Here is a 25,973-nt window from a genome sequence, read left to right as displayed (position 1 = left end):
TTGCTGTACACCAACACAATCCATCTAACTTGAAGGAGTTGAAGCAGTTTTGCCTTGAGGAATGGGCAAAAATCCCAGTGGCTAGATGTGCTAAGCTAATAGAGACATACCCCAAGAGACTTGCAGCTGTAATTGCAGGAAAAGGTGGCTCAACAAAGCATTGACTTTGGGAGGTGAATACGTATGCACACTCCAGATTTCTGTTTTTTCATCTTAAATCATTGTTTGTGTCACAGTAAAACAATAATTTGCACCTTTAAAGTGGTAGGCATGTTGTGTAAATCAAATGGTGCTAACCCCCCAAAAATCCATTTGAATTCCAACTTGTAATGCGACAAAACAGGACAAACACCAAGGGGGATGAATACTTTTGCAAGACACTATCACTTGTCTAAGATAGAATCTGTAGTGTGCGTATATAAGGGGTTATATGGTAACTGTGACGGGACAAAGTGAGAGAGCGCCATCTATCAAGCGTGAAAATCAAGATGAGAGATTACCAACATAAGATGAAGGAAGTGGGTGGGGCTTCCAGGGTGTCCGCCGCTATCAATCTTTCCAGATTCATCAAGTGATTGGCTCATCTACTGTTTTATTGTAGGGGGTGGGGGGATGATGGCTCTTTTTTGGGTATTTTTGCGGCTAACTCAAGCAGTATACGCTGATGTTAATATGTGGAATGTGTAAACATTGTTAGGTCCGTATCTGTAATTCGTGCTACTCTTAAGTGTTCTGGTGTTTAAGGAAATAATAAAAATCTCACCCAGAAAACTAGATGTAAATAATATGTTTAAACAGAGCAGCAATGTATTTCTTTACTCAGATCATTTAGTGTGCAGTTGCTGTATAAGTTACAGGAGTGTGTGTAAGGAGCTGTGACGGTCACTGACCAGGTCCAGAGCACAGTCACAGTTGGACAGGTCCAGAGTGTGCAGGCTGTTCGGCTGACTCAGGAAGTTCCACAGGTTCTACCGACACACACACACACGCACAAACCTGCTGCTTCATAACACAGCCAACGTCAGTGTGTACCTCTGTGTGTGTGTGTGTGTGTGTGTGTGTGTGTGCGCATACAGGCACGTCGTCTCCCCTCAGTGTGTTTCCAGACAGGTCAAGGTGTGTGAGTGTGTTAAAGATGGATGAGTTGGAACACAGAGACTGAGCCAGAATATTCACACCTAAACACACACACACACACACACACACACAATTAACAAAACCCAATGATGTTATACTGTTAAAGTAACAGAGAGAAAGAGAGAGAGAGAGAGAGAGAGAGAGAGAGAGAGAGTGTGTGTGTGTGTGTGTGTGTGTGTGTGTGTGTGTTGTGCACCTTTAGCTGAGAGGGAGTTTTTTGAGAGGTTCAGATGTTTCAGTCCAGATGGAAGTTTTCCCAGTGGAGAACTCAGAGACAAAATACCTGAGGGGGGAAAAAAAACAACCCATCATCCTCATCAATAACAACAATAATAATGAAGACAATAATAATAATAATAATCTTTATCATTTTCATCTCCATCATCATTAGCACTGCCATCATGGTTATAATCTCATCTCATCTCATTATCTCTAGCCGCTTTATCCTGTTCTACAGGGTCGCAGGCAAGCTGGAGCCTATCCCAGCTGACTATGGGCGAAAGGCGGGGTACACCCTGGACAAGTCGCCAGGTCATCACAGGGCTGACACATAGACACAGACAACCATTCACACTCACATTCACACCTACAGTCAATTTAGAGTCACCAGTTAACCTAACCTGCATGTCTTTGGACTGTGGGGGAAACCGGAGCACCCGGAGGAAACCCACGCGGACACGGGGAGAACATGCAAACTCCGCACAGAAAGGCCCTCGCCGGCCACGGGGCTCGAACCCGGACCTTCTTGCTGTGAGGCGACAGCGCTAACCACTACACCACCGTGTCGCCCTCATTGTCATAATCATTACCATTAATAATAATAATAATAATAAAAACTTTATTGCTGTCATCATTGTCATAATCATCATTAATAGTAATCATCACCAATAATAATAATAATAATCATCATCATCATCATCGTCTTATCATCATAATTGTCATCATCACAGTCATCAGAGCCATTATCCCAGTCTACAGGTATTCAAACATTTTCCCCACGACCCCCCCCCCCCCCAAAAAAAAACCCTAACAAATATACTTACCTGATATTAAACACCTATTTAAATTGATAATTCAATCAGACACACAGATTTTTTTTTAACTTTCCAAAAAATCTCCATTTCCTGTGAGAGAAAGTGAGCACGCTGTATTGGGGCATAAAAACAAGACTGCACTTTTGGCATATTTTTGCATCCCACTGTTAAAAAGTGAAGCTCTTATCAAAAACATGTAAATGCTGGCATCTGAAATGCTCTTGAAAAAATTAATATTTGAATGACATTTTTCATCTCACCCCCATCCCCCTACAATTTCTTCACACCAGTTGAATACTTCTGTCCCAGTCACTGTCATTACAGTCATTGTCATCACCATCATTACCACCATCATCATCACAGTCATCATTACCACCATCATCGTCATAGTCATCATGATCATCATCTTCATAGTCACCATGATCATCATCATAGTCATCATCATAGCCACCATCATAGTTATTGTCATCATCCTTGCCATTTTCATCAAGGAAATTATCATTACCATCGCTGTCATTGCCGTCATCATCATCGTCATCATGAGCAACAGCACCATTTCAATAAACCTGGATAATTTACTTCAGCTTGAATATTTACAGTCCTAATTTTAATGATGACTTTTTTGAATGTTCTGCATTTACAGCACATGTATAAATACATATATTTAAATGTTTAAAAGTATATGCTGCAGGTGTGACACCTTTGTCCTCCACCGAGTTGTTGGCCAGGTTGATTGTGTGTAGAGCTGAGTGTGGGTTCTGGCTCAGAGCGTTGGCCAACTTCTGTGCAAAATCACTATTAAATGAGTGAATAAATAAATAAACAAACAAATAAATAAATACTGCATCTCTGGAGTGCACAGGCTAAATATATATTGAATAAAACAAACTTATTGGCTATTTTTCATTGTGAAATTACAATAAAATAAATCAAAAATAAATATACATTACGCTTGTTAAATGTTTTTCTGATTTCTGTCTTTCCTTACGCTTTGAGTCCTGTGTTTTCCAGAGCCAACTCCTCCAATCTGCTAGAACGAGCCACAACTCTCAAGATCTGATCACATAAATCTGTAGACTAAACACACACATACATATATACACACATACATACATACATATACATTATATATATATAAAGCACATATTAGTAGAAAAAAGTAACAGTTTCCACAAGGCAGCCAGTGAGGGGACAGTGAGGGAACAGTCAGAGGACAGAGTAGGGACAGTGAGGGGATATAGGGGGAGAGTGAGCAGACAGTGAGGGCAGAATGAGGGGACAGTGAGAGGATAGAGAGGGTACAGTGAGGGCAGTGAGAAGATAGTGAGGGGATAGTGCGGGCACAGTGAGAGGACAGTGAGGGGACAGTGTCCAGTGAGAGGATAGTGAGGGCACAGTAAGTGAATAGTGAGGGGATAGTGAGCTGACAGTGAGGGGTCAGTGAGAGGACAGTGAGGGGATAGTGAAGGGACAGTGAGGGGATATTGAGAGGACAGTGAGGAAACAGTGGGAAGACAGTGAGACGAGACGCACCAGTTTATAATCCTTGAGCGAGAGTTTAGTGAACCACTGGTTGTACTCCAGCACTGCCACAATAGCCATCAGGTCCCTGGCCATGACAAAGAACAAAACACACCATATCAACATACCGACGTACAACTTTCCTACACACACACACACACACACACACACACACACACACACACACACACACACACACACACACTTCTGGTACCTGGTCTCCAGGTGGATAAAGTCTTGTAGGTTGAGTTCTTTTGTGTCTTGGGTGAGGTAGATAGTGTCCACATCCTAGAGATGGAGAAAAAGGAATGAAAAGTGGAAAAAGGGCGAAAGAGAGAGAGAGAAGGACACACATACCCACTGAACCTCTGCTCTGTAAGGCAGCCCCATCTGATCACACACACACCAGTACATACGAGAAAAAGCACCTGAGACACAGAGAGAGAGGGGGAGAGAAAGAGAGAGTAAGAAAGAGATCAGATTAGAATGTGTTAGAGTGTGTGTGTGTGTGTGTGTGTGTACCACAAGGCCCAGTATCAGTGGGAGGATTATTTTCCCAGAGTGCCTGTAGACTGGTTATCCTCTCAGCAGGCTTCAGAGATAACTTCTTCATCACCCTCCTAACACACACACACACACACACACACACACACACACACACACACACACACACACACACACACCACATATTATATGAAAATGGGGGACACAGAGAGACAGAGGGAGAGAAAGACATACAGACAGACAAACAGGTACATAGACAGACAGAACAGACCAATAGAAAGACAGAGATAGACAGAGAAAGACAGACAGGTAGGTGTACATACATTGGGTTGAGTCCGGGGCAGTGCTCCTGTATGCTGATCCCTATCTGAGCGATGACTTCATCAACCTCCTCATTAGATCTGAGCTTCACCCACAGCTGTCCCTTATCATAGTCCACCACCAACTACACACACACACACACACACACACCTGTAGCTGGTTAGTTTAGGTCTACTTACGTGTGTGTGTGTGTGTGTGTGTGTGTGTGTGTGTGTGTGTGTGTGTGTGTGAGAGAGAGAGAGTGAAAGATGTTTTTATCTCCTATTGGGGACCAAATGTGTATATAAACCGAGCAATATATCAGTTGTCACCTTGTGAGGACATCTGTCTGGCCCCCATAAAGCTACATTTTCTTTATTTCATTTCATTTATAAAACTGCGAGACTTCGAAACGTGAAGAAGTGTCAGCGCCGCCATTTTGAAAACTCTTTTCCAAACGAAGTATTGCACAAAAACGAGTTTAAATGATGATTACTGCCTACACACTTTCCTGATTGGTATAAAAAAAAAAAACAACAAAAAAAAAAACTTCCGGCTTGATTACGTCAGCATTCGAAAGAGATCTTGGTCTTTAGGTCCGCCTGTCTTTCTATGTCTCTGTCTGTGTGCCTGCCCCGGGACTGATTCTTTGGTCCATTAACATGCTTCCTAGGTGACAGGATCACAAGTCTGCAACACTAAGTACAGGTGAGAATGTAGTCAAATGCCTCTCATCATGCATCACAAAAATATCTTCAAGTGTCCTGATATAATGTTTTGTCATATTGCCCAGCACTAGATTAAATATAATTTGCAATTCTTATAGCTTTAAAGACCCGCTGACACAACTTTTTACACCACGTAATATGTGTAAATATTTATTGTTTTATTGCTGTATTGTGAAATAAAATATCCAAAACTCAACTTGAATAAAGGGTCGTCTTTGTAGAAAATCAAGAATTTCAGAGCCGATTTTGTGTTTTTTGCCCCGGCTTCTACAAGCGCCATGAGCCATTTGCCCGTTTTTGCCGCTAGGGCGAGTGACGTCACATCAGTGTATGTCGTTCTGGATTGCATGAAAACAAAACATGAAGCAGGGAAGCTATCGAGATTGTCTGCCCTCACGTCTATTAAAGATTCTGTTTAAACAGCATAATGTCTTAAACATATGGTCCTGGTCACGTCACACTATTGGTCCCACTCCAAAAAACATCATGTCTAAGCTCCTGTTAGATCATGTTAGATACAGTAGCTACCAGAAGTTTAGGTCATATTTATGCAGAAATATCAAAAACTCTAAAGGGTTCACAAACTTTCAAAACATGCCGGATGACATCTTATATCTATCACTCCACACATATATCATGTATATTATCCTAACTAAATATATGAAACAAGGTATTGGCCTTTCAGTTGTTATACATTACTGGTATTAGCTGCTTTGGCCTATTGATAAGTAATATGCAATGGTATAAGACGCATTTGTGACGTTACAACAAATTTTAAACAACATACATGTATTGAATAACAACACATAGCCACGTACCCTGGCTCGTTCTCTTTTGGCAAAGGCACCACCGGACTTTCGCTTTTTGACCGCCCCTTCGGGGGGTCTGCTGTCATCTGTTTCTCTTTTGACAGATTGATTCGGCCCGGGCCTGTCAAACAACGTCGGCACAGCCGACTCCTCCAACACCAGTGGATAAGTTGGATCAAATGTTCTTCGAGTTCTGGACGACAAAGTGAAACAGTGCTCCTCGAAATGTGCTGAACAGAGACGTGACCATTTTGTTGACTTCCAGTTCGCACGTGCTTTGGAAACGTTTCTTTCCCACTCTTTTGCTATTTCAGGGTGTTTTTTCCAAGGAAAGGAATGGAGTTTCACTCCTTCCGACGTGGTGTTAGAACACCCGTAAGGCCAATTTAAGCTGACAACCCAGTCCTCGCAGACGGTGTCGCAGACAGTGTCTGCGTAGCCCCCCCACCTTTGCAGACGCTCTGCGCGCACCTCCTGTAAGGCCAATTTATGCTGACAACCCAGTCCTCGCAGACGGTGTCGCAGACAGTGTCTGCGTAGCCCCCCACCTTCGCAGACGCTCTGCGCGCACCTCCCAAAAATTGTGATCACCGCAGAAGCCTCGCAGACAGCGCCGCAGACAAGAGGGCTCTGATTGGTCCACTCTACCCGCTGTACACGCACTTCCGCTTCCCTACTTTCCCGGTTTGTTTTGTTTTCACGACCGGCATTTTTAAAAACACGAGCGAAGATGGAGCAGCATGAAGAGCGGTTGATTGAGGAAGTACGGACATCTATACGACTCCAGTTCTAGTCATTATAAAAAAAAAAGTTCTAGTCATTATAAGTAACCGGAGGATAAACACTCCACTAACCACACCCACCAACTACTCCTAGCGACTTCGCCCCCCCTTGCGTTGTGCCGGTGAATAACATCGCGCACGCCTATTCCCCCGCTCAACAATAAATTACAACTGTCTGCGAAAAGCTATCTGCGAAAGCCTTGTCGCAAGAGCATGCAGAGGCCTGTAAGCCACACATATAATCCCTTTTCGGTTAGACGCCATTTAACTTTTTCACGCAAGGAAATCACAACAAAACCACAGCTCAATATCACAAGACTTGTGAGAACTGAACCAACATAGTGACTTGTAAACAAAAATGACACACTGATGTGACGTCACTTCCGGCATCTCTGAATGAGCCCAGTTCATATCCAGGTCAATCTCCCTGCGCGAAATTTAAAATTACTTCTGATGTTTAAAACGGACAGTTAAACCAAGAATTAAAACCAGAATTTATCTTTGGAGTCATAGATAGTCATGGAGTAGTAGATAGTCATAGATAGTCATGGAGTTTGTTTAAAAATTAATACGAAATGACTGTCAGTGGGTCTTTAACAGTCATCAGCTGAAGTGTTGAATGAAAATTGTCTACGACTTAAAGAATCTCAAACAACAGAGGAGTCAAATGATGCACTTCTTTATTTATCATTACCGCATATGTTCCTCACAAAAATCTCACATGTGATAGCAGATAATAATTCAGTTACTCATTCTCCATTTTTACAGTCATTTTCCATGCTGAAATTGACTTGAATGTCAGATCTGCTGTGTGTTTTTGATCTCAGCTGGTGCATGTCCATGTTACGCAACAGCTCTGTGTTAGATTATATAGGAGTGTGGGCTGGAGCTCATACAGAGTGAATTTGAAACAGATGAAGAGAAACACACCTGTCCTGTCCTGCTGCTGCCCACCGTTTGGATGTCGAAGAAATTGAAGCTTTGTTCTATCTAGAACAAAAAAAACAAAACAAAACAAAGAAGAGTACTTGATTAGAGTTTGTAATAAGTGAAGGTGTTTTTGTGATGTGTGATATCAAGATAGTACATTTTATTTCCTGACAAATTATCAATCTTAAAAAAAAAAAAAAAATCTGGAAAACAGAAACAGTCAGGTGATAAATCAACATGGTTATGCCATTAAGAACAGTCTAGTGAAACAAATTAGAGACTTGTCTATGAAACATCACCGCCCACTTACTCCATTAGAGCATTTATTATTATCCATATTATTATGCACACAATATCCATCCATCCATTATCCACATCCCAGCTGACTATGGGTGAGAGGCGGGGTACACCCTGGACAAGTCGCCAGGCCATTGCAGGGCTGACACAGAGACAAACAACCATTCACACTCATTCACACCTACAGTCAATTTAGAGCCACCAATTAGCCTAACCTGCACGTCTTTGGACTGTGGGGGAAACCGGAGCACCCAGAGGAAACCCATGAAGACATGGGGAGAACATGCAAACTCCACACAGAAAGGCCCCCATTGGCCACTGGGTTCAAACCCAGAACCTTCTTGCTGTGAGGCGACAGTGCTAACCACCGTGCTGCCCATTTATTATTATTATTATTATTATGATGATGATGATGATGACGATGAGTCTCCTCAGGCAACTTGCCTTTCTGTAGCTAATGTTGGATGAGGGATGCCACTCCTACCCATCCCTCGTGCTGGTTTGTGCAACCCCAGTGACTGGAAGCCATGGCCTAATTGTTAGAGAAGCAGTTTTGGGACCAGAAGGTTGCTGGTTTGATTCCCTGGACCAGCAGGAATGGCTGAGGTGGCCTTGAGCAAGGTACCTAACCCCTACCTGTTCCCCAGGGTATGCTATATGTTGTTCTGGATAAGAGCATCTGCTAAATGCCTATAATGTAATGGATGTTTTTACCAAATCTGCATGTCTTTCAACTGTGGGAGGCAACCAAAGAAACCTGCACAGACATGGGGAGAACATGGAAAATCCACACAGAAAGGCCCCCCATCAGCCATGAGGTTTGAATCCGGTACCGCTGTGAGGTGACAGTGCTAACCATGACACCATACGCAGTTCTATGCTGTACAGTTCTGCTTACCAGTTACTAACTCCTCCAAATAGGACAGTGAGCTAGGCAAACGTTGCATCACCAAGATGAACAGCATGGTCTACTACTGCTGAGCAAATGTGCATAGCATGAACTGACCTTCACAAACACATTGATCAGGATGATGAACAAGTACAAAACCACCTAGATGTACCACAGATCTAGACAGTACCACCTGACCGACAATGCCATCATCTACTAACATGACATCCTCATTACCTGGGCCATGGGAGAAGCAGAGTGCTGGACAGACCAGAGGCATGTCCTTATCACTTTGAAGTTACATGTCACTCAGCTCCACTGGAAACATCCCAAGCCCCTCCATATAGCCTTTAACCATGCCACCCCCCCCGACTAGCCTGTACAATAAATTGTCTGCCACTGGACTACAGGGATATGTACAGAGACATCAGTCAGTGCTTGGACCCAAGAAATGGACTCACTAAGACTGGTTTTATGTGAACAATTGAGGACCTGCTTGCTAAAAAGAGCAAAGCAATCCTGTCAAACAATCATTCTCAGAACTTTGGATCATCTTCAGAAATCTAGGATACCCACCCAAGATTATCACCCTCATCCAGCTGTTCTGTGACAGCATGACAGGTGAAATCTTCTCCAAGAAAGAGCCATCTGAGAAATTCAGAATCTTGAACAGCATAAAGCAAGCATGCATCCTCACCCTGGTTCTCTTCAACCTGTTCTCCAAACAAGTGCTCCTGCATGCTGTCAAGGAACTAGACTTGGTGTCTACAGAAGATACCATCTGGACAGGTTTCACAGCCAAAACCAAAATGCTGTGGAGGCTCATAACTGAAGCACTGTTTCCTGATGACTGAGCCCTCATGGCCCACTGTAGGGACTACCTGCAGACTATTGTCAACTTCTTTTTTTGGCTGCTCCTGATTTGGGGTCGCCACAGCGGATCTTTCGTCTCCATTGCTCCCTGTCTTCCGCATCCTTCTCTACCACACCTGCCACTTTCATGTCCTCTCTCACCACATCCATATATCTCCTCTTTGGCCTTCCTCGTTTTCATTTGCCTGGCAGCTCCATCCTCAACATTCTCCTTCCCACATGCTCTGCATCTCTTCTCAGGATGTGCCCATACCATCTCAGTCTCATCTCTCTTAGCTTAATTCCCAAGCTCTCCACATGTGCTGTCCCTCTGATGTGCTCGTTCCTTATCCTGTCCAACCTTGTCACTCCCATCGCAAACCTTAACATCCTCAACTCCACCACCTCCAACTTTGCCTCCTGTCTCTTCGTTAAGGGTACAGCCTCCAATCCATACATCACAGCTGGTCTCACTACTGTCTTATACATCTTACCTTTCACTTTTGCTGGGACTTTCCTATCACAAATGACTCGAAATCCTTCTCCAACTGCTCCACCCTGCCTGCACTCTCTTTCTCACCTCACTATCGCAGCCCCCATTTTCCTGCACAGTTGACCCCAGGTACTTGAATTCACCAACTTTCTTTACGTCTACTCCTTGCATCTTCACTACACTCTCATCCCCATTCTCATTGATGCACATATTCTGTTTTGCTCCTGCTCACCTTCATTCCTCTTCATTCCAATGCATACCTCCATCTCTCCAAACCCAACTCAACCTCCTTTCTACTTTCACCACATATCATGATATCATCCGCAAACATCATGTTCCATGGTGGCTCTTGCCTCACTTCATCTGTCAAGCTATCCATCACTATGGCAAACAAGAAAGGACTCAAAGCAGATCCTTGATGGAGTCCCACCTTCACCTTGAACCATTCAGTTGTTCCAACTGCACACCTCACTGCTGTTTCACGGTTCTCATACATGTCTTGCGCCACTCTAATATACTTCTCATTCACTCCACTCTTTCTCATACAATACCATAACTCATCTCTCGGCACTCTATCGTATGCCTTCTCCAGGTCTACAAACACACAATGTAGCTTTCTCTGGCCTTCTCTGTACTTCTCCATTAACATTCTTAAAGCAAAAATTGCATCCAACGTGCTCTTCCTTGGCATAAACCCATACTGCTGTTCACAGATTACTACCTCTCTTCTCAATCTCGCCTCCAATACCCTTTCCCATAACTTCATAGTGTGGCTCATCAGTTTTATTCCTCTGTAATTACTGCAGCTCTGTACATCTCCCTTATTCTTGTATATTGGGACTAGCACACTCTTTCTCCATTCATTTGGCATTTTCTCATTCTCTAGGATCTTATTAAACAAACAAACAAACAAACAAACAAACAAACAAACAAACAAACAATCTCGTTAGGAACTCCACAGCCGTCTCACCCAAACATCTCCAAGCCTCAATCGGGATACCATCTGGTCCGACTGCTTTCCCAGTCTTCATTCTTTTCATGGCTGCCCTCACCTCATCCTTACTAACCAACTCTGCTTCCTGTTTTGCTGTCTCCAACAAATCTGACCTTTTCTCTCTTGGATTCTCCTCAAAGTACTCTTTCCACCTTCTTAATACACTCTCTTTGTTTGTCAGCACATTTCCATTTACATCTTTCATATTGTCAACAAGGTCACCAAAGCAACTAAATAGTTTGGGTTGACAATCAGTCTTGGAAAGACAGAAGTCCTCCTTCAGCCTATACAAAAGAGCAGCCCTGCATCACCACTAAAGGCATTCTCCTGAAGAAGGTGGAGAGCTTTAAATACCTGGCCAGTGATGGATCCATTACATTACTGGCATTTAGCAGATGCTCTTATCTAGAGCGACATACAGCAGTTAGATGCCTTGCTCAAGGGCACTTCAGCCATTTCTGCTGGTCCAGGAAATTGAACTGGTGACCTTTTGATCCCAAAGCTGCTTCTCTAACCATTAGACCATGGCTTTCCTCAAAAGCCCTTGACAAAAGGATCCAGAAAGCCAGCCAGATGCTCGAACATTTCTGGGTCAAAGTCTTGTAGCACAATGACATTCCACTCCAGAGAAAGCTGAAGGTTTATAAAGCTCCAGTTCTCCACTCACTCAAATATGTCTGTGAAACCTGGACCCCAAGTGTATCAAGCAGCTGGAACAGTTACAGGTCTGTTCTCTGTGGTTGATTATGCGGATCTGCTGGCAGAACCGAATCACCAACCAGGAAGTTCTCCACAGAACTGGCTCTGAGAGCATCAAAAAGAGGCTCCTCCAGGTCCAGCTACACTGGGCTGGCCATGTGACCCACATGAATGAGTCCAGAATTCCCAGGGACCTGATGTATGGTAAGCTTGCATAAGGAACCCAAAAATTAGATATAAAGACAATCTGCAAATGTATATTCAATAGGCAGAGCTCCAGACCAGCACTCTGACCAGACAAGTAGCTACCAAACTTGAAGAGGACTTGAACAGTGATTACTAACTGTGGCAGCAGGGGCGTGGCCAAGCAGTAGTCTGTGAATGGAGGGTGGGGTCAGGGAAGGCAAGTGGCTAAGTCATTCCACCTGCTGTCAATTAATGTGTGTGTTTGTTACAGGGACAGAGCATAAAAGGAGGGAGAGAGCAGAGAAAAGGAGCTCCCTCCTGACCACAACGCATGTGTGTGCATAGAGTGAGTGAGTGAATAAATGAATGAATGAAAGCTGAAAAGCTCATAGTAAAGGGAAATAAAGAGTTTGTGTGTGACCAACTCGCCTGCCGTGCTTCTATACTCCACCCACATCAGGAACTGCCACAGTGGTGCCAAAACCTGGGACGCACAGATGGGAACCACCCCATGGAGTCCTCCCCATTCAAAGAGCTCATCCTTGCCCTCGCTACCGCCCAGCAGAACCAGCATCAAGCGCTGACCGTCCTCCAAAAGGAACAAGAGCAACGCTTCGAAGCCTTGATGCTGGCCCAGCAGGAAGATCACCAGGCGTTCCGGCATCTGCTCGCGTCAGCGACCATCACCGCAGCCGGCACCCCCATGAAGATGGGCCCACAGGACAATCCAGAAGCATTCCCTGCCCTCTTCGAGCAAGCAGCTGAGGTGTGGGGGTGGCTGCTGGAGCAGCACATGGTGCGCCTCCTCCCGCTCCTGACTGGCGAGGTGCAGCTTGCAGCGCAGCAGCTCCCTGCTGACAGTGCCGACTGGTGTATGCTGACCTGAGGAAAGCCATCCTGCAGTGGGTCGGCTGCTCCCCTGAACAACATCGCCAGCGCTTCCGGACGCTAGCATTGGAGGAGGTCAGCCGGCCGTTTGCATTTGGCCAGCAACTCCGGGATGCCTGCCAGCGGTGGCTGAGGGCGGAAGACCACGACGCCGATGAGATCATCGATCTGGTGGCACTGGAACAGTTCATCTCTCGATTTCTGGAAGGAACGGCGGAATGGGTCCAGTGTCATTGCTCAGCGTCGCTGGAATGAGCCATCGAGCTGGTGGAGGACCATCTGGAGGCGGCTCTGATGGCAAGCAGACGAGGCATCTCCCCTCGCTTCTCTTCTCCCCCCCGTCTCTCGTTCCCCTCCCCACTCCGTTCCCCTGCTGTGGAGGCGGCAGCCGGCTCCTTCCCAGCCGGCCCGTCATACCCGTGGTGTCCTCCCATCTCCCTCTTCTGTGTCTGTGTTGTCTCCTCCTCAGGTGAATGACACCCATAACACCAGTGCAGAGGGAAAGCCTGGGCCGGTGTGCTGGCGTGGCGGGGAGTCGGAGCATCTCCAGAGTCGGAGCTCTGCAAGGGAGGTGGGAGCTGTGATCCGGATCCCCAATGTGCCAGAAACCACCCCCGATCAGGCCGGAACATATCGCATACCAGCAAGTGTTCAAGGGGATACATATCACGCTTTGGTGGATTCCGGTTGTAATCAGACCTCAATTCACAAACGCCAGGTGCAAGGTGAGGCACTGGGGAGAGCACAAGTGGTGAAAGTGTTGTGTGTGCATGGGGATGTTCATAATTATCCATTAGTGTCCATCCGTATTCTATTCTGGGGCCAAATGCATAGAGTAAAGGCGGCGGTTAGTCCTTCTCACCCACTCGTTGATTTTGGATACTGACTGGCCAGGGTTTAAAAAGCTGGTGGAATATTTAACATGTAGTGGGTCCTGCACTAGTAGGTCATGGGAATGCCACACCAGGATCTTGACTGGAGAAACTGTCACAGAGCCGTCTATGTCAACACCGCATCAGAGTGAGAAGCAGCCCGCTCCTCCTCCCTCTCTCGGGGATTCCCTTGGGGATTTCCCATTCAAGCAGTCGCGAGACAAGACTGCAGCATGCGTTTGACCAAGTGAGAGTAATTGATGGTCAAACTCTTCAGCCAGGCGCGGCACCGAACTTCCCTTATTTTCCTATTATTAAAGATAGATTGTATTGAGTGACGCAGGACACTCAATCTAGTGAACGAATAACCCAATTGTTAATCCCAAAGAGCCGTAGGGAACTCGTATTCCATGTGGCTTACTTTAATCCCATGGCTGGACACTTAGGGCAAGATAAAACACTAGCCCGAATAATGGCCCGGTTCTATTGGCCAGGGATTCGCGGGAATGTCCATTGGTGGTGTGCGGCATGCCATGAATGCCAATTAGTCAATCCCATGGCCACTCCAAAAGCGCTGCTGCGCCCTCTTCCTCTAATCGAGACCCCGTTTGAGCGACTTGGGATGGATCTCGTCGGGTCATTAGATCGGTCAGCATGGGGATATCGCTTTATTTTAGTCCTGGTGGACTATGCAACGCGATATCTGGAAGCAGTGCCTCTCTGCAATATTTCAGCACGCAGTATTGTGGAAGCACTCTTCTGCTTTATCTCCCGGGTCGGGATTCCGAAAGAAATCCTGACAGGCCAAGGCACTACGTTTATGTCACGCACACTGCGCGAACTGTATGGGTTATTAGGGATTGTCTATCTGCACCAGTGTCCATGACCCACAAACGGATGGCTTAGTAGAGTGATTTAACCAAACACTCAAGAACATAATTCAGAAATTCATAAGTGAAGATGCGCGTAATTGGGATAAGTGGCTCGAGCCCGTTATTCGCAGTACAAGAGGTCCCGCAAGTCTCCATGGGATTTTCTCCATTTGAATTATTATATGGGCCTAAGCTGCATGGCATTATGGACATCCTACGGGAAAATTGGGAGGAGGGACCTTCACCTAGCAAAAACGAAATCCACTATGTTCTTGACCTGCGCGCAAAACTCCACACCCTCACACACCTAACCCAGGAGAATTTCCGGCAGGCACAAGAATGTCAAATCCAGCTGTATGACAAGGGCACGCGCCTTACAGAGTTCACACTGGGAGACAAAATGCTCGTATTATTGCCCACGTCGAGCTCCAAATTAGTCACCAAGTGGCAAGGGCCCTTCGAGGTCACACAGCGAGTCAGGGACATCGACTATGAGGTGAGGCGAACGAATAGGGGCGAGGCATTGCAAATCTACCACCTCAACCTTTTAAAACACTGGAATGAGGGGGTCCCCATGGTGTTGGCATCGGTAGTCGCAGAGAAGGCGGAGCTGGGGGCGGAGGTGAAAAAGATAACATCTCGGACCCTTGTGGAGACCACCTCTCACCGGCCCAACTCATGGAGATGGCCAAGTTGCAAAAGGAATTTTCTGACGTGTTCTCGCCCCTGCCTGGTCATACTCACCTCATAGAACACCACATCGAAATGCCCCTGGGGGTGGTAGTGCGTAGCCACCCTTACCGCTTGCCCGAACACAAGAAAAAGGTGGTTCGGGCCAAACTCAAGGCCATGCATAATCGAGGAGTCCCACAGTGACTGGAGCAGCCCTGTGGTCCTGGTTCCCAAGACCAACAGGTCGGTCCGGTTCTGTGTGGACTATAGAAAGGACTATAGAAAGGTCAACGCGGTGTCTAAATTTGACGCATACCCAATGCCTCACAATGATGAGTTGCTTTGATCGGTTAGGCGCTGCTCGCTTTTATTCGACACTGGATCTAACAAAGGGATATTGGCAGATCCCCTTGACTCCTCTATCCCAAGAGAAAACGGCCTTTTCCACACCATTTGGTTTACACCAATTTGTCACACTCCCTTTTGGGTTGTTTGGGGTGCCCGCTACGTTCCAGCGGCTTATGGACAGGGTCCTCCGCCCTCACGCTGCCTACGTGGCTGCCTATCTGGATGATATAATAATCTACAGCCATGATTGGCCGCAGCACTTGGAACACCTGAGGGCCGTTCTAAAGTTGCTGAGGCAAGCGGGCCTCACAGCTAACCTGAAAAAGTGTGCAATTGGGCGGGTGGAAGTACGGTATCTGGGGTTCCACTTGGGTCATGGGCAGGTGCATCCCCAAATTAACAAGACTGCAGCGATTGCGGCCTGCCCGAGGCCCAAGACCAAAAAGGAGGTGAGACGGTTCCTGGGGCTGGCTGGCTATTATCATAAGTTTATACCTAATTATTCGGACGTCACTAGCCCGCTAACCGATCTCATTAAAAAGGGGGCTCCAGATCCGGTCCAGTGGACGGAGCAGTGCTAACAGGCCTTCTCTGAGGTAAAAGCTGCACTGTGTGGGGGGGCCACTTTTGCACTCCCCTAACTTCTATCTCCCCTTTATTTTGCAGACTGATGCATCAGACAGAGGGCTGGGGGCCGTTTTGTCCCAGGAGATGGAGGGCAAGGAGCAGCCCGTGCTGTACATCAGCCAGAAACTGTTGATGCGGGAGAGTAAGTACAGCACAATTGAGAAGGAGTGTCTTGCCATCAAGTGGGTGGTCCTCGCCCTCCGATACTACCTGCTGGGGCGCCCTTTCACTCTCTGTTCGGACCACACACCCCTCCAGTGGCTCCACCACATGAAGGATGCCAATGCGCGGATCACCCGTTGGTATCTCACCCTCCAGCCATTTAAGTTCAAGGTGATCTACAGGCCGGGGGCGCAGATGGTGGTGGTGGACTTCCTGTCCTGTCGCAGGGGAGTCAGCTTTAGGCCAGACAGCTCTCTGGACAGAGTCGGGCGGTGGGGGTCTGTGGCAGCGGGGGCGTGGCCAAGCAGCAGTCTGTGAATGGAGGGCGGGATCGGGGAAGGTAAGTGGCTAAGTCATTCCACCTGCTGTCAATTAATGTGTGTGTGTATGTGTGTGTGTGTGTGTGTGTGTGTGTGTGCGCGCGTTTCTTATAGGGACGGAGCATAAAAGGAGGGAGAGAGCAGAGAAAAGGGGCTCCCTCCCAACCACAATGAGTGAGTGAGTGAGTGAGTGAATGCAAGCTGAAAAGCTCGTAGTAAGGGGAAATAAAGAGTTTGTGTGTGACCATCAACTCGCCTGCCGTGCTTCTGTGCTCCACCCACATCAGGAACTGCCACACTAACATATTAGTATACTAACATAATTGGTGTTGCTTTTTCTTTAATGTGCCACCCGTTTGTATGGTTGAATTGGATTTTCTGTAGCGTGTGTATGTGTCTGGGCATGGTTTTATATCTTGATTGGGACCAAATGTCTCCACAGTGAAAGGAAGGTCCTCACAGGCATAATAAGAAATGTGAGAGAGAGAGAGAGAGAGAGAGAGAGAAAGAGAGAGAGAGACACACACACAGAGAGAGAGAGAGTCAGTCTATACAGCTGTTTAAACCTGGCACTGGTTCTCTTCCCACTGCAGGTTCATGGGAAAATTCTCTAAGCCAACCACACACACACACACACACACACACACACACACACTTACCCTAGCAGGAACTCGAGCTGACAGCAGAAATGCCCGATGTGGAGCAAGAGCCTGGTGAGACAGGGAGACAGTTACTGATAATTAGTGCTATTGTATTACTTACCGAGATATTCCATATACAATATATACAGGACAAAATGAAACACTTCAGGACATGCTCCTAAAGGAGAACAATCAATGAAGTGGTGGTGTGATAAAGCAGAAGTTTTTTAACATGCCACTATGGCCCTAAATGCTTTATTCCTCTTGTAACTCAGCAACAACTGCATTTTTTAATCCCGAAGATTTTCCCAGAAAACAGTAGCATGGATGATGAGACTGAGTGGAATAACTGTTTTATTCTATCCACATTCACTGGATTTTGAGAAACAAAGCAGTTTTATTTTTATTTTTTGCAAATTCTCTCTCTCTCATTATCTCTAGCCGCTTTATCCTTCTACAGGGTCGCAGGCAAGCTGGAGCCTATCCCAGCTGACTACGGGCGAAAGGTGGGGTACACCCTGGACAAGTCGCCAGGTCATCACAGGGCTGACACATAGACACAGACAACCATTCACACTCACATTCACACCTACGGTCAATTTAGAGTCACCAGTTAACCTAACCTGCATGTCTTTGGACTGTGGGGGAAACCGGAGCACCCGGAGGAAACCCATGCGGACACGGGGAGAACATGCAAACTCCACACAGAAAGGCCCTCACCGGCCACGGGGATCGAACCCGGACCTTCTTGCTGTGAGGCGACAGCGCTAACCACTACACCACCGTGCCGCCCCATATTTTATATATATATATATATATATATATATATATATATATATATGGAATGAAAAGTAGAGTTTTTATTGTCTGTGTTGCCATGGGAACAAGTTCACGAAGATGAACAGCTCCAAGTGAGTTGTAATCACTGTAGATCTGAAATTATATCATATTAGGAAAACCTCAGGAATCCTTCAAGAGTTCTTTAATGGCTTTTTTTTGGCTCAGTAAGAGTTCATATCTTCTTAAAAGATTTCTGTATTACTGCTGTCGCTTGAATTATGCAGCAAGCTTGAGAGACAAGTTCTCAATTAACTAAAAGGGAAACTGGTACAGTGCATATCTCCACCAAGCCACATATTATCAACATCAAAATCACTTGAACCTCAGATCACAATAAAGCTGTACACCAAATTTCATCCAAATCCATTCACTACTCATTGAGTTACATTGGGAACAGGCAAAAAAATCCTGGATCCACATACATGTCTGGATCCTGGGTCTATATACGCATATCCAGATTTGCATCAAATTTTAATTGTGTTCCTTGGCCCATTGCCCACCTTTCCACCAAATATCATCCAAATCCATTCACTACTTTTTGAGTTACATTGGGAACAAACAAACAAATGAAAAGTTGTCCAGAGCACGATACTTGCGAAAATCACAAAGAAATGGAAGTTATGGCCGATTAGGTGCTTTTACAATATTTGACCTTGGTGACCTTGAAATTTGACCTTGACCCACCAAAAACTAATGATGTCTTTGTGTGACCCTAGTGAGTTGCCCTGTGCATTTTGGTGAAGATTGGTCAAGAAATGACGACGCTAGAGCACCAACAAACAAACGGACAAACAGACAGATCAACATACTTGTGAAAATCAGAGATTTTCGCAAGTAACAAACAGACGAAGACGAAAACATAACCTTCTCCAACAAAGTTGGTGGAGATAAAATATACATGATCTATTATTATTATTATTACTACTACAGTACAATGAAAAAGGATGAGGAACTGAGGACGTGACACGAAGGAGGACATAAATCATCACACTGCTCGTAATAAACAAACCATTACGAGGTTATTTTAGAGTCTGAACTTGTTGGCCGGCTCTGTGGAAACTGTTCTCTCACTCAGAGCAAGAAAAAACCCTCAAAAACACTTCAGCTGGTTTCAGTTTGGCCCAAACACACACCTCACATCAAAAACAATTATGCTCTATTAAAAACACAGCTCACTCTAATCTAAGAACCATTTACTTTCATTTTACCTCATATAAAAATAAAAAAAAAACTAACACAGCATTTCGCTCGACCAGTCACTGTATTATAAAGCAAGCAAACCTTCATTCTGTAACCTTTTCAACAATCACTCACATTATTAAAAAAAACAATAGTTTTGGTATTACATCAGAATAAATCTCAGAACTGCTGACTGATTGGGCAGAAGGTGGTGATTAGGTCTTCAGTAATAGCAGCTCCGACAGTAGCTCCAGCTGCAAATCAGGGGTTAACATTCATGCACTTGTTCTAATGCGTGATTATTTTTACAGTAACGGCTTATTTACACTGACTCACTCCACACCAGTGGTGATGAAGCCACCACAGACTACTGTCTTGTTTGTGCACGTGTGGTGTGATAAAGGGCTAAAAGCAGGCTGTGTGACCGAGAGAGAGAGAGAGAGAGAGAGAGAGAGAGAGAGAGACATATGTACAGCAAGAAAGGGATAGACAGGAAAAGAGGCAAAGAGAGAGAAAAATGGAGTGTAAGAGACAGAGAGAAGGAAAGACAGACAGACTGAGAGAGGCAGAGAGAGACGAAAGAGAGAGAGAGCGAGACGGAGTGTAAGAGACAGTGAGGAGAGAAAAACAGAGAGAGACATACAGTGGTGCTTGAAAGTTTGTGAACCCTTTAGAATTTTCTATATTCCTGCATAAATATGACCTGAAACATCATCAGATTTTCACACAAATCCTAAAAGTAGATAAAGACAACCCAGTTAAACAAATGAGACAAAAATATTCTCCGTGGTCATTTATTTATTGAGGAAAATGATCCAATATTACACATCCGCGAGTGGCAAAAGTATGTGAACCTTTGCTTTCAGTATCTGGTGTGACCCCCTTGTGCAGCAATAACTGCAACTAAACGTTTCCGGTAACTGTTGATCAGTCCTGCACACCGGCTTGGAGGAATTTTAGCCCATTCCTCTGGAACAGCTTCAGCTCTGGGATGCTGGTGGGTTTCCTCACATGAACTGCTCGCTTCAGGTCCTTCCACAACGTTTCGATTGGATTAAGGTCAGGACTTTGACTTGGCATAACATTAACTTTATTCTTCTTTAACCATTCTTTGGTAGAACGACTTGTGCGCTTTGGGTCGTTGTCTTGCTGCATGACCCACCTTCTCTTGAGATTCATTTCATGGACAGATATCCTGACATTTTCCTTTAGAATTCGCTGGTATAATTCAGAATTCATTGTTCCATCAATGATGGCAAGCTGTCCTGGCCCAGATGCAGGAAAACAGGCCCAAACCATGATACTACCACCACCACGTTTCACAGATGGGATAAGGTTCTTATGCTGGAATGCAGTGTTTTCCTTTCTCTAAACATAACGCTTCTCATTTAAACCAAAAAGTTCTATTTTGGTCTCATCCGTCCACAAAACATTTTTCCAATAGCATTCTGGCTTGCCCACATGATCTTTAGCAAACTGCAGACGAGCAGCAATGTTCTTTTTGGAGAGCAGTGGCTTTCTCCTTGCAACCCTGCCATGCACACCATTGTTGTTCAGTGTTCTCCTGATGGTGGACTCATGAACATTAACATTAGCCAATGTGAGAGAGGCCTTCAGTTGCTTAGAAATTACCCTGGGGTCCTTTGTAACCTCGCCAACTATTACATGCCTTGCTCTTGGAGTGATCGACCACTCCTGGGGAGGGTAACAATGGTCTTGAATTTCCTCCATTTGTACACAGTCTATCTGACTGTGGATTGGTGGAGTACAAACTCTTTCGAGATGGTTTTGTAACCTTTTCCAGCCTGATGAGCATCAAAAACGCTTTTTGGAGGTCCTCAGAAATCTCCTTTGTTCGTGCCATGATACCTGATACACTTCCACAAATGTGTTGTGAAGATCAGACTTTGATAGATCCCTGTTCTTTAAATAAAACAGGGTGCCCACTCAAACCTGATTGTCATCCGACTGATTGAAAACACCTGACTCTAATTTCACCTTCAAATTAACTGCTAATCCTAGAGGTTCACATACTTTTGCCACTCACAGATATGTAAAATTGGATCATTTTCCTCAATAAATAAATGGCCAAGTGGAATATTTTTGTCTCATTTGTTTAACTGGGTTCTCTTTATCTACTTTTAGGACTTGTGTGAAAATCTGATGATGTTTTAGGTCATATTTATGCAGAAATATAGAAAATTCTAACGGGTTCACAAACTTTCAAGCACCACTGTACAGCAAGAAAGAGATAAAGGCAGGAAAAGAGGGAGACGGTGATAGAGACAGAGAGAGAGACAAGAGAGTGAGACAGTGACTACGTTTACATGCACATCCAAATCGAGCTGCTGTCGGTAATCGAGCTGAAGGTCCCAGCAGGGTGCCAGAGAAATCCAATCCTACATGCACACAACTGAAATCAGGCTATTGTGTGAGGTGCATTGTGCACCCGAGCCACAGGTGGCGCAACACGCCCCACAGTGTTGGTACACTTCCGGCTGTCGTCATGAAGAAGAGCTATTCAAGAGTGTAAACAAAGTTATCAGTTCCGTGTTCTCCATTGCGCGTTTTTCTCCCGTCCATGAATTTTAATATATTCAACTCCTTAAGCTGAATGAGCATGAACTCTGTCTCCTCATTGCTCCAGAAGTGCACGTTTCTGCTTGCCTGTGGCAGTGGGGGCGTGGTCAAGCGCCGGTCTGTGACAGGAGGGTGGAGCCAGGGAAGGTGAGTGGCAGAATCACTACACCTGACGGTAATTAACCTGTGTTTGTGTGTCTTCCCAGTAACCGCGCCCTATTTAAGGAGGCAGAGGGAGAGCAGAGGGGACAGCTCATCCCGGGACTAGAACACAGCGCGTGTGTGTGTGTGTGTGTGTGTTTTTCTCTCAAGAATAAAAGTAGGCTGTTAAACTGAAAAGTCTGACAATAAAAAGCCTATTAGTACCAGAAGCTTTGTCCTGCCGTCCTCTGTGCTCCACCCACACTTCAGAGAGCTCTACATCGCCATTTTCTCTTCTTCGTTTGTTCCTCCTGACCTCTTCTGCTGCTCGCTACTACTGTTGTCATGCCGACCAAGGCTGTTGTGTTTCCCGCTTGTGGTCTCGTCACTCGTCACTTCCGGAAGTAGCTCGACAACTAGCTCGATAGGGTATACATGCACAAAGTAGCTCGGCAGAAATCGCATAAACTAGGTCGTGTAGCTCGATTCCGAGAAATCAAGTTCGGTTCAATTTCAGCCGAATTAAGGTGTATACATGGCATTTTGAACTTCGATTTCAGTCGAGCAACGGCAGAAATTCGATTCTCTCTATGTGCATGTAAACGTAGTGACTGAGAGACAGACAAGAGAGTGAGAGAGCAAGAGGCAGAGAGAGAGAGAGAGACTCAAGTTACAGTTCTGAGATTTCCTGAATACTAATCACACACCCCTTAGCACTTCCTTTCTTCTCTTCTTCTCTCTCTGTCTGTGTGTGTGTAAATAATAACTGCCAGCCGGGTTGGTCTCTCCTTACAGTGGCACAATGAGTTTGGAGTGGTGTAGTAATGGATATAAGGTTCTCCTCACACTGCTCCTGTACAGGTGTGTGGGTTCTGTGTTTCAGCTCCTCACAGGATTATTGTGGGTTCTGTGCAGCTCGTGTTCCTCAGGGTGGGAGTCAGTGCCCTGACTGTGCTGCAGTATTGCATTAGAGCTGCCGGACTGGTGCAATCCAGATCATTCTACTCTGTGTGAGTGTGTGTGTGTGTGTGTGTGTTCGAGACAAGATGTTGCTCAAATTTCAGTGTCCCACAAGAATTCCACTCACATTTCCATCCTGATCCTGTTTAGTCTTAATCAAACAAAGCACACACACACACACACACACACACGCACACACACACACACACAATGTAGCCATTCTATTTCTCTCCTATAATAAATAACACACACATCAACAACTGTTTCGCAGAACTAACAGCCATGCAGGAAGTGATTATGGCTGCTGTTGGGCAGCTCTTACTGAGTCCTGCAAAAAGGCTTGGAATGCAGAGAGGGAGAAAGTGTGTGTGTATTTCATTCTGCATACCTTGCTGTGTCAGGTCAGGACATGAACAGCACAGAGCTCAGACACGGAATTTCACAGAAAATAAGGAACAAGGAAGGTATGTGCTTTGGCGTCATGAACAGACTCCATAAAAAAAAATTTACGCAGTGCACAGTGTGTGATTTCAGATCTATAACAACCCTAATGACACAATGGCATGCATAAATCAGGGGTTTAAACCACACTGACTGACCCAGGTTTCTACAATTTCTAGTTCATACTCAGGACCGATTCTGGCCTCATATGTGGGTGGGACATGTAACCACAAGTTTGTGTTCATGTTCCAAACTTGTGCAATTCTGTACACCACAATTCTGTACACCACAGGTTTGCAAAATGGTCGGCACTTGATTCATCCACTTGCTCTATGCTATAAACACTGACATGGCAAAGAAAAACACAGACTGGCATGAGATGGCAAGAACATCACACCACAAATCTAAGTTACAGGTGTTCCAGTGATGTTTCCAGGCATCAGGAAAGTAGGAACATGACAAATTGAACCAATGACATTACTTGGCATGGAGCATCTCAGCTCAAGCAAACCCAAGACCACTCTAGACAATGCCTGGGCTTGAAAACTGCTTTAACACTTTGTACCAAATGTGGGAGAACAGAAAAATACAAACAACAAAAACAACAACAACTAGAAGGGCACTTGGTAGAGTGCGTATCGCTGTCAACTCACATATCAACATCAAAATCAAAATAACTTGAACCTAGGATAATACTAAAGCTGTCCACCAAATTTCATCCAAATCCGTTCATGACTTTTTGAGTTACATTGAGAAAAGACACACACACACAAAAAAAAGCCTCAATGAGGCTGTCGCTCATACTGGCCACTGGTGTTGTGTGTGATTTTGAAATCCGATCAACCCTGTAGAAGGAGTAGCAATTTTTGTGAAATTGCATATGACCCCTGTGTAGCTGCATCCATGGCAGGTGGCGCCACCTGGTGAACAACTCTTGATGGGATACGTCTTTAGAGTCTTCTGGGTGAGTTTCAGTGACAACGTCCCAGCAGTTTACGAAGAATAGCGGTTAATGTGACGAGTCACCCAAAAATTTCAGACGCACATAAAATCGTAAATATGACAGGTGGTGCCACCATCTTGACAAATTTTATACATATCAACCTGGGAACATTCCATATAAGTTTGATCAAAATCCGATCACTCCTGTAGGAGGAGTAGCGATTTTTGTGAAATTGCACGTGACCCCTGTGTAGCTGCATCCATGGTAGGTGGTGCCACCTGGTGAACAACTCTTGATGGAATGGCTTCTGGGTGAGTTTCAGTGAATATGTCCCAGCAGTTTACGAAGAGTGGCGTTTAATGTGACGAGTCACCCCAAAATTTCAGACGTCCATAAAATCGTAAATATGACAGGTGGCGCCACCATCTTGAGAATTTTTATGCATACCCACTTGGGGAACATTGAGTTTGATCAAAATCCGATCAATCCTGTAGGAAGAGTAGCGATTTTTCTAAATTGTGGATGGACGATGGACGGACGACACGTCATCGCATAAGCTCATCTGGCCTGGCCTACGGCCGGATGAGCTAAACAAACAAATGGAAGCAAAAACATAACCTCCTCCAGCACAGTTGACAGAGGTAACAACAACAAAAGACCTCGATTCATAATGCCCACAACACAAACCAGTGCTGAGATGTCAGTAACTAGAAATTTATCTAGTATGGAGAAATCAACAACTTAAACTTAGTCATTAAGACAAACCAGGGCTTGACATTAACTCTTTAATCGACTCGTCCACTTGGAGCAGCAGTAAGATTTTTCACTCGTCCCAACCTTGACCTTTTTATTCCTATGTATTTACTAGTTCAGTGAAAGGAAAGTGATTAACAATGTTTATCTAAAAGCAGGTAGTTATGATCATCATTCCACTTTCATGATTTATAATTTTCCAATAAAACTCAAACTTTAACTGTAGCAATAAACAGAAACTATCCAAAGCCCAGTTATGGTGCGTGTGGTGTTCTAACCCATTACCTGATCTGCAGTTTTAAGAGTTAGACTCACCCAAATTCAAAGCTTCTGGAAGAAATAAAGTTACATCCTGATTAATTCAGTAAAACTTGATGTATAAATTAATTTAAAGAAAACAAGTTGGACATGATCGGGGGACAGAGTCACGTTGAGAATGAAAACAAACCGTAAGTGAGTTCGGCACTGTCGTAAAATTCCTTCGAAATATTTTACCACATTTGTGATGGTTAATGTGAAACATACAAAAGAAAAATACACTGAATGTCCAAATGAAATGAAATGTTCATCACAGATATT

At 44.9% G+C, this 25,973-nt stretch overlaps 1 protein-coding gene across 2 annotated transcripts in view; it reads right to left on the bottom strand.

The window, feature by feature from the left end:
• Positions 1–25,973, bottom strand: part of LOC132882086 (F-actin-uncapping protein LRRC16A) — a 100,513-nt gene that overhangs the window by 51,189 nt on the left and 23,351 nt on the right. For both annotated transcript variants that reach the window (XM_060915318.1, XM_060915319.1), the window contains exons 3-14: positions 17,576–17,626; positions 7,746–7,805; positions 4,520–4,641; positions 4,215–4,312; positions 4,050–4,120; positions 3,907–3,980; positions 3,705–3,780; positions 3,160–3,248; positions 2,872–2,966; positions 1,334–1,420; positions 1,075–1,178; positions 891–968 (exon numbers count right to left, since the gene is read on the bottom strand). In XM_060915318.1, the coding sequence (XP_060771301.1) occupies positions 891–968; positions 1,075–1,178; positions 1,334–1,420; positions 2,872–2,966; positions 3,160–3,248; positions 3,705–3,780; positions 3,907–3,980; positions 4,050–4,120; positions 4,215–4,312; positions 4,520–4,641; positions 7,746–7,805; positions 17,576–17,626 (1,005 nt within the window). The remainder of the gene's footprint in view (positions 1–890; positions 969–1,074; positions 1,179–1,333; positions 1,421–2,871; positions 2,967–3,159; positions 3,249–3,704; positions 3,781–3,906; positions 3,981–4,049; positions 4,121–4,214; positions 4,313–4,519; positions 4,642–7,745; positions 7,806–17,575; positions 17,627–25,973) is intronic.

Source organism: Neoarius graeffei, chromosome 2, assembly GCF_027579695.1.
Source record: "Neoarius graeffei isolate fNeoGra1 chromosome 2, fNeoGra1.pri, whole genome shotgun sequence".
Classification (NCBI taxonomy): Eukaryota; Metazoa; Chordata; class Actinopteri; order Siluriformes; family Ariidae; genus Neoarius; species Neoarius graeffei.
The sequence above is the reverse complement of the archived record's forward strand: the minus strand, read 5'-3'. Positions and strand labels throughout refer to the sequence as shown.